Source organism: Enoplosus armatus, chromosome 17, assembly GCF_043641665.1.
Source record: "Enoplosus armatus isolate fEnoArm2 chromosome 17, fEnoArm2.hap1, whole genome shotgun sequence".
Lineage (NCBI taxonomy): Eukaryota > Metazoa > Chordata > Actinopteri > Centrarchiformes > Enoplosidae > Enoplosus > Enoplosus armatus.
Genome location: NC_092196.1, coordinates 16,054,003 through 16,063,958, shown reverse-complemented (window position 1 = coordinate 16,063,958; position 9,956 = coordinate 16,054,003). Strand labels below are relative to the sequence as shown.

The window sequence follows — 9,956 nt, the reverse complement described above, 5'->3', positions numbered from 1 at the left end:
CTGCAGTTTCTCACTGTGTCAACTCCACCTAGCAGGACTGTTTTTATACGTCTTCTGGTTGGAGACAAGTCTACCTGCTAAACATGTTCATACCAGCAGCAGACATGATAGCATACCGACACTTCCTGTGAATACTTTCAAAATAATTTATATTTCTGTTCATTTTCTTTCAATTATGCATAATGTTATAATGCATAAGATTTTAATGAAACCATTAAATATTCAGTTTTGATGTGTCTGCTTCTCCAGATGGACCACATGTGGATACAAAGCCTTATTTGATTTGTTCAAGCAAAGCAGGCTCACACACACGTTGGTAACATCAGTGTCCATAGACGCCTATCACCAGCAGGTTTGTTTGTTTTGTTTTTTTACATGAAATATGACTTTGGCTAACTGAACTACAGGAGGAATTGAAAGGGTTACGTTCATCACCGTGAAGCATTCATTTCTCATGTTATTCCAATGAAAAGGCTGGTACAGAGACGTACAATAGAGATCTCTTTATTATAGTGCATTTATCAGATGTTACAAGATGGGTTTAAAAAAGCGTAAAAGGTAATTAAGAAATACATATGCACATACCTTGTAATTTGTACAGAAACGATCTTGAAAATTAAAGCTTCACATCTGAACAGTAGGGTAGGTGGATGGTGTCAAGTTAAAATACATTTTCTTACAGAATATTATATACATTTGTATTTCTTGCTGTATACCAGATGATGTCACTTATCCTACTAACTTCACGGATGTTTAGGAAATACCTTAACGCACGGTCAAAGAAAAAACAAAAGAATGACACCTAAAAGTCCAGTTGTAGAAAAACAAAAAGGGAAAATGAATTTTCCTTTAGAGGTCAGTGTGATATTATGACCTTAGAGTCATCTTCACTCAGTAAGGGGTGTGCACAGTTCAAGATTGGTTTTAATCGAAGGAGCCTTTGGGATCAATGGATGTGTGGGAAACTATTCTGTCCCCGGGTTAACTGGTGCTATTCTTACATTTTAACTGTCTGCTGGTGTGGAGCAATGGGAAGGGTTATTGTCTATGGATTAGTCGCAAGGGCTGATGGATAAACCATAGGCCTGTGTTGTGCAAGCTGATGAGGTTGTGCAAATGGCATGAGAGGGACATAATGTAAATAACTCCAGAGGAAGCGCCCTGGCTACATGCAGGAAAAACACCGTGAAGCCTGAAGCATTGAGGAAGCATTTACAGTGCTGAGTCATACAGTAGGCCAGAGCAAACACTTCCTATGAAACTGTACCGTCTATCACAGCGCAGACAATTTGTTCAAGAGCATGTGTGTCCTCTGGAAAACACGAGGGGACGACATCATGCTCTGCAGGCGAATCCAAAACTGATCCAAACACAATGAGCCCTTTCTGAATCCAACTAATTGGTCCTGAGAGCATTTTACTCAAAAGACTGCACACCTGGCACCTGGTCAGCTCATGCCAAAGTAAATCAGGTCATGCGTACATCAACAGTAACGTTAAAAAAAAGAAGATATAAAACAGACCTTAACCCAAAGAACTACATACGAGACAAAATAAGACTTCCAGTAAATAAAAAGGCAGAGTGGGAGCAACTCTAAAAAGGCCTCACCCTTCCAGTTGACTGGATGTAAAACCCTCACAGCACCCCAAGGATACACACCCACAACCTGGTAGCCACTCAACGCACCTCCACGTATATAAACATGCGCTGAAATATTTATTTCCTTTTCTAGACTCAGTCAGGATGGATATTTTAATCCTGTGTGTGAAACACAAAGCCCCGTGAATATAAATATCATGGCCATGAGAGGGAGAACTTCTGTTCTGAGGGAGGTGGGACTGAATTCAATTTAAAAACTGAAGAAATTATTAACAGGGAAACTTATCTACAGGACCAGATGCTGAATACATCTACAACCTGAACTACTAAATTCAACTGTGAGAGAATCAATGTGTATTCAGTCAAAACCCAAATGGGATGTCATGTAGTGAACATGATTCGGGTTACACTGTCTTGTATATGGTGTGGCTTTTCACAGTGAATTAACAGTTATCAAAAAAGCCTTAATGTCACTCGCAGATGGAAAGACAGAATTATTGTAATTGTTTGTGTTTGTTTGTTTTTCTACAAACACTCTTGACAGATGACACACTGGACTCAACATCCTGTGTCACTGTTTGCTTTGTGGAGACACTGGAGGGATGAGGTGCTTGAGAGTTAACTGTGATCAAGGCACAGCAGGGCTGCTCCCACTCTGCTCACACACACATTCATTCATCCAAAAATACTCATCCAAACACACCCATACAGTACACAGATGCAGAGGAGCACTGGCCAAAGGTCCAAACGCTTCAGATGAAATAGAGGAAAGGAGAGGAGAGACTGAGACCAGGACCAGTGCAGTCTCCCGTCACACTGCAGACAGAGATGACAGAGAGGAGGTGGAGTGATGGATCATTTTGTGTTCTTTAGCTGGTTTGAGAGCCAATCGAGACCTTCAAAGAGACCATCTCCACTAGTGGCGCACGTGGCCTGGATATACCAGTTACGATTGCGCAGGGCATGCAAGCCCAGCTTGTCTGTGATCTCAGCTGCATTCATGGCATTGGGCAGGTCCTAAAAGAGCAGAAAACACTTCATCAATCAGCAACATTTTCTGTTAAGGTTTGCACAGATCCCTTTTAAGTTTTAAATTTAAGGTAACTAATTCAAAATATATATTTGGATCAGTATCAGTGTTCTTATTATAACTTTATACAATCTTTTAATAACAACAAAATAAAATGTAGAAATCTATAAAGACAGTTTGGGTATGAGCGTCTCCTCTCACACTGAAGAAGAGATATAGCTCCAGACTAATGTTATCTTACACATTGTTTGGTATTGGGTGTCTGTCAAATCCAATCCGATGTTATTCATGTATCTGACACACTGAAATAACAGCTGTGGCCTACTAAATCTGACACACTATATTTTAGGAGCAACCAAAAAATACTAAAAAGGTCCTGATTCAAAACTATTAGATTTATGAACTGATTTATGAACTGACTGGAGAGTGTGAGCCCTGAAAGTGAAGTGAGGCTGTCAGCTTGAGAAAAGACTTTTCACTCTGTTGGAGTTCTTGGAACTGCTACGTTTTTTCAAGGACAGTGAAAATAATTCACCTGTTTGTTGGCAAACACAAGCAGCACAGCGTCCCTCAGCTCGTCCTCAGCCAGCATCCGCATCAGCTCATCCTTCGCCTCACCAACTCGCTCCCTGTCATTACTGTCCACTACAAAGATAAGGCCTGAAAATGGAAAAGAGAAGAGGTTTGTATGAAAGAAGTGGATAGAGGTCTCCACGAGTAACAGAGGAGCTATTAATTGTACAACAGACTGCGAGACATCAGGAAGTCTCTCACCTTGTGTGTTTTGGAAGTAATGTCTCCAGAGTGGTCTGATCTTGTCCTGACCACCGACATCCCACACTGTAAAACTAATGTTCTTGTATTCTACCGTCTCAACATTAAAACCTGCGGATGAAGGAAGAAACAAAGAGATAGAAGACATCACAATGTTGAGTTGTCACACTGCATCGGTCTTCCCAGTGCCAAGATATTAGTCACAGGAGGGGTGAAGCTGTGAATGTCTCATGAAGACGGGGGGGGGGGGGGGGGGGGGGGGGGGACTCACCGATGGTAGGGATGGTGGTAACAATTTCTCCCAGTTTGAGCTTGTACAGGATGGTGGTCTTTCCAGCAGCATCCAGTCCTACCATCAGGATCCTCATTTCTTTCTTGCCAAACAATTTACTTAACAGGCTAGAAATATTCCCCATCTTGGCTCACCTGCAGAAGGACAAACAACAGAGTGGTAAGGGCTCTAAAACTGCTAGTGTTGTTGGCTGTCCTGTTCTGTTCTGGCCTCTAAAATAGGGATGTCCAACCTTTAGGATCCGCTCGGGACATCACTAGTGTACAGCCATTCAAAACCCAAAAAAGGTGTTAAATATTTCCTATTTTACTGAAAAAACAAAACCTAGATCTTTGATTACTTCTATTCAACAGGTCTTTGTGACTAAAAAGCTCCTCTGCAATTTCCTCCACGCACTTCTCTGGAAAAAAACCAACATAAGGTTTGCCCTTCAAGCACGCTGCAAATGCTCCATCTAAAAAGGATCTTAACTTACCTATTTGGCTCATTATACCCCTCACTCACAGGTCAGTGTGTGAAGCACTATTGTGAACACAAATACAACCCACACAGTCTAAATTTCAACTGAATTTCTCTCCCAGGTTTTAGCAGAGTGCATCAAGTTAAATTTAAATTTAATAGCACATAGAATTCAATTTAATTCCTATTTCATAATCATGCTTTGCAAAGTATGAAAGTGAAACAGAAAACCAGCAGGGACAATAAAGCCAAGAACGACTTCTTTTTGTATGAATTTCTTTCCGTAGTTACTAGTAGGAAATAACAATAATTTGTAATGATATAATTAATTAAAGCAATGCAAGTTAGTCTTGGATACGCAGAATAAAATGGATGGATGGATAGATTAACCGATTGAAAATGATGAATTCATTTAGTTGTTGCTAAAATCAACACATTCTGTGCTGCTGTAGCTAGCAGTAGTAACAGTGTGAGCTACAGGTCTGATGATTCTGACTGAAACCTGAGTGAACAGCATCCGGCAGGACAACCCACTGTTGCAACAATCCCACTTTTAGTTTACAAGTGTATAACGACTCCCAACCGCCTGCAATCCGATACAAAAACATTTTTATAACTAAGAATGAACTAACCAAGTAGAAGTAGTTGTGAAGCAGACCAGGTGAACCACATACACTTAAACCCGCACCACTGTGTCTGTCTGAAAGGTGTCTTAACAGTCAAGTTTATCAACAGGTTTGAGCCTAGACAGCCTTCGCTTGCTCTGTTTGAAAGCAGAAATCTCTGATTCAGGTTCCCCAGAAGATGTTTACTTTCATTACTGGTTTATTAGTCATTTAGTCTATAAAATGTCAAACATGACTAATAGCTATCACACAATTTGAAATGCCTACATGACAGAAATCATCAAGTATTGAAACTGAGAAATTAATGTGTTTTTACTTGACAAATGACAAAAACTAAAGATTATCTTCCGCTTCAGTCAATCGGCAGATTATTTTCTCCATTAATTGTTTGGTTTATCAAAGAGTTGTTAAATATTGTTGATATTTCTGTTTTATTTTCCTCAACAAAATACCTGCTTGTACTCCAGTGGTTTTAAGGTTTTAACACAATGTCTGTTGACAACTTGAGACAAACGTGCCTCAGCTTGTTCTGCTCAGCTGTGTTTTAACTGTGCAGGTGAAGAGCGCATTGAGAGAGAGATAAGCACATTCCTCCAGTTCAGAAACAGCAGGAGTGAGTAAACAAGTAAGACAGCGTGTCTTCTGGACAACTGCATCTATTGTCAGTGAAGAAATTGATATCACTGCCTCGTCTATGACAGACTTCTGCCTGTATGATTGTTGGCTGACTGAATGCAAATGTCCAGTCTAGGAAAAAAAAGCCCCTTTGTTTCAATTGAGAGGGGCTGACACCGGGACCTGCTGTTCACCGTTGTTTTGGATAATTATAAGTTCTCTTGACATTACATTTTACATTACTCAATCGATTAAACTCTTGGTTTATACAAGGCGACAATCTTTTTTGCTTAAGAAATGACTCAGTTCAACCAAAAACTTATTTCCCCTTGTTTTATTCAAATTATTTTTTAGAGCCCTGAAGATGAACAATCCAGTAAAGCTTAGAGGAAAGTCTGATTTTTTTCCCCGCTGTCCTGTCCTGTCCTGTTAATCATCTCAAGACTCCTCAGATTAATCTTGCAACCTTTGTGGGGGTCCCGAATGACAAGTTGGGAGCCACAGACTTGACTCAAAATTGATGCCGATTAATTGTCTGTCAATCAACCAACCATTCGTTTCTGTACTGTAGTTGACGACAACCACATTCTTGAATCTTTAGAGAAAAACAGGAAAAGCAGCTTTAATCCACTGGCTATGCAGATGTTGTAGAGCAGGTTGTGTGAATATTGTCCATTTGTGTGAACTCCATTATGCAGTATTTCAAAATTACTTCACAGCTACAGTACGCACTTGTGAGCAGCTGAGGCTGATCATATGGCAAGCACTGCAAACTCACAAATAATATGACGCAATATGACGCTATATACCGTGCGACGGTACAAATTCCTCAGCAGGACCTATCCCTTAGTGTCTCTGCAATACATTCGAGGCAGCCTATGTAGCAAATCAGGGCTGGATTCTTGTGTGATGCCTAGCAAGATAACGTGATTTGGGCAGCAGGACTGCTTACTGTAGTGCACCTCTAAACTGGTTTGCCAACCGCCACAGAAGAAGAGAGTGAAATTGTTAATACAGAGCATGAAGTACAGTATAGTTCTTTTAAATCATTTCCTAATTAAATTTACAAAATAGTTACTGTATCGTGATATATACCATTGCCGAGATATAAAATTACATATACAGCAATGAAAGATTTTGACCAACCCCTTGTCTCACAAGGACGTTTCCTCAAACTATCTGACAACTGCATTCCATTATAGAGGGTGAGGAAAGAATGGAGACTGTAAACAAAACCAGCAAGTCAACATTTCAAGTCCACCCACATATTAAACAGGTGCAACATTTAACTAAAGTGTAGACTCAAGGGCTGAGAATTGGGCATAAACAAAAAAAAAAACCTCCTTACTCTTTATTTTTCACCTGACTCCATCCGAATTATAAATACCTGCATTTATCAAATTTAACAGGGCTCACTGTTGCATTACTGTATCACAGTGTAATGTGGTGAAATACTAAGAATTGATTTAACAGGGAGGCTCTGAGTATATGGTGGGACTATTGCTGACTTCATCTTCAGCCGTCTAGTGTTATTAGCAAAATGTCCAAAAGAAATATACAACATCTATGGGCAGGATGTAATTTGTTAAAGCAGAATATAGTACAAAAACAAATCAATATGAGGATTTGCTAAGTCAATTTAAATTGGGGAAAGGTAAATATAAAATGTATCCAACCCTATCCCATTTCAAGAAACATAAGACTGTTAAGGCTGAAGATTATAAACCACAGTCCTTTGACGCAACAGCCAATTAAGGTGGAGCAAACTGTCAGATACAACAGTCACACAACAAAAGGGCCTAGCAGACAATTAACAGACAAAACATTCAGGTTTCATACAACTTTATAAGAGTTAAATTCAAGCACTTTCAGGTTACCAAAACCAAAAATATCCATTCCAAGAGCAGATGAAAGGTACACAATAAGGTCAATGACAGTGCAGTGCACACATTTAGTCTTTCTATCGAAATAATGAATTGACAGCTATGTTGACAATTGGTTACTAGCTTCAGTCATTTATCAAGAAAAATGCCAAACATGCTGGTTCAGCATCTTGAATGTGAGGGTTTACTGCTTTTCTCTGGTTTAAAAAATTAAATTAGAATATCTGTATATTCTACAAACAGGAATGACAGAGAGGTAATATTGGAGATTTTTGGATAATGCTATTTAAAAAAAATACTTAAAACTGGCGAGATAATTTTGTGAAAACATAGTGCTCCATGTAAATATTACGTTACCTTATGGACTATTAACTAGGGCGGCAGGTACAGCACCTATCCACCTTCGGATAAAAAATAAAAAAGGCACCATGTATTTTTCACTGCCCTAAAGGTCAACAGTTGAATTACGCTCAGCAGTTGACAGAAAACAAAATGTTTTCGTTAAAGTAATTAATAATGCCTTTCTTTTTAATTATACATTTGTTGGCACTTGTACTTGCACTGTGAATCAAGTTTAACTGATATCAAAAGGTAGTGTTAAGTTAGGGTAACAGACTGCCTTTATACTCTCAGATTGTTAGTGAGCTAACGTTAGCCATAAAGCAGGAAGAGGAGTTAGCTTCAACTCAAGTAGAGGCTCGTTAATGATAGCTAGCTAGCCCAACCAACATTTAAGAATCATATATTTGCCTTAGCATTAACTAAACCGGGCATAGAAAAATACCGTACTTACAAAGACGACAATGACTGATACATTCGCTGGTTATTATTTGGGAGGAGCTTATATTCAGAGATGAAATGTTAAAAAACTTATTGAGCGAACCCAGTCGAGCTAAAGTTACAATGCTAAGGAAACGGCTAGCGAACTTTAAGTGTCCGGCTTCAAGCCTCCACAACTTACAGCAAACTGTAACACTGAAGACGTTAACAGGTTATTGGTCTCCACTCTCATTTAAAAGTATATCTATAACACACTGATTTTAAATATTTCCAGATAATATTTGTACCTTGGCTTACGCTTCTCGGTCCTTCGTCGCTGGCCCTGTTCAACAACAAAATGGCGTTTTCCGGCGTCACCGACTTCTTCGTCGTCGTCATCATCCGCTTCATCTTCTTCTTCTTCTTTTTTTATGGAGGTAGCAAACTTTGACACGGCACATTAGCGCCATCAAACGGTATGGAGTGTGGATAGCAATCATAAGCTTGTGATTGTGCAGTTAAAAAAACGTTTCAATCAGCATAGTTATTAAATATTGGAAATATAGTAAATAACATTGATCTCCTGAACATCTCAGCAAAATATTTTTATAATAATAATAATAACTTAAATCAATTTCCCCCATTATGGAGTTACAAGGTATACAAGCCAACAAAAGAGTCTAAAAAAGACAAAAATATACACGTCACGCTTAGTATATGAAGCCTACATATTAAAGGATTAGGAATTATTTAATATGTACTGGGTAACTAAGAAAGTACTTCCTGTGTAATTTATTTCTAGGTCTCTCGTAAACACACACACTTGTTACCTCCTTATTCAATGTACTTCTTACCTTTAAGAACTTTACCTTTAAAAAGGTACTCATATTTACAAAATATTTACATTGAAATCTAAAGCATCTTTCTGCATCTGGATCTTGATGGATGGACAGTTCCAGGACATTGTTTGTTAGCCTGATGCCAGTCTAACCAGTGTGACCAATAGCTTGTTGTACCACTGCATTCTGTCAGTGTGAAGTACCTTTAGGCCATTCAAATATCCAAGCATATACTGTGAGACTAACAATTAGTTTTCTAAATTCTTTTCACTGAAAAAAATGAAAGTGGAGCTGTCTTCTGACCTAGACATAAGGCTATATTAAAAAAAAAAAGTGTTTGCGACACACAAATGTGTCATTCAATATACTTTTTAATGGAATGTGTTAAAAATACTGACCATCTGTGACTGTGATGGCAACTGGCAATTTTTAACAGGGACCAGACTTTGACCTGAGGCAGACAGTGGCTTTTTGGGCTTCATCGGACTCATCGTGACAACTAAAGCTACTAACGATTAGTCGATTAATCAATTAGTCGATCGTCAGAAAAATAATTTGTGAAATTTTGATAATCAATTAATCATTAAAGCCATTTCTCAAGCAAAAATGACAAATACTCTCTGGAGGATTTTCTGCTTTTAAATGACAGTAAACTGAAAATCTTTGGGTTTTGGACTGTTGGTCGGACAAAAGAAAATATTGGAAGATGTCATCTTTGGCTTTAGGCTTATCTGACATTTTATCAACCAAATGATGAATCAAGAAAAAAATCTGCAGATAAACTGCAGGTGTATTCTTAATTTTACATCTCCTCAGCTTTGGTCTTACTTTGATCAGCCTTTACAAAGTTTAATGCCATAAAATCCATTCATGTTCCCAGATTGAATTTCTATACTGAATCCACTAGATGGGGCTCCATCCATGGTTGGTTTTTCTCTAAAGGACCAATTAAGTCTGAAAGTTTGATTGGAAGAACAGGATTTAGGGTCTTTAATAATATACTGTATGTTTGTGTCCTTTAATCTCAGCCGTCATTTACTTCTCATCCATAGGGTTCTCTTGAATGCTGTGCTTTCATTT

The 9,956-nt window shown here is 38.6% G+C and overlaps 1 protein-coding gene across 1 annotated transcript; it reads right to left on the bottom strand.

Annotated features, from left to right (window-relative positions):
- Positions 1-506: 506 nt before the first annotated feature.
- arf2a (ARF GTPase 2a) lies at positions 507-8,405 on the bottom strand. The gene is made up of 5 exons (XM_070922456.1): positions 8,346-8,405; positions 3,675-3,829; positions 3,404-3,514; positions 3,165-3,289; positions 507-2,616 (listed from the first exon to the last, which is right to left on the bottom strand). Exons 2-5 carry the CDS (start codon positions 3,817-3,819, stop codon positions 2,455-2,457), a joined length of 543 nt encoding a protein of 180 aa, XP_070778557.1. The 5' UTR covers positions 3,820-3,829; positions 8,346-8,405; the 3' UTR covers positions 507-2,454.
- Between the last annotated feature and the right edge of the window lie 1,551 nt (positions 8,406-9,956).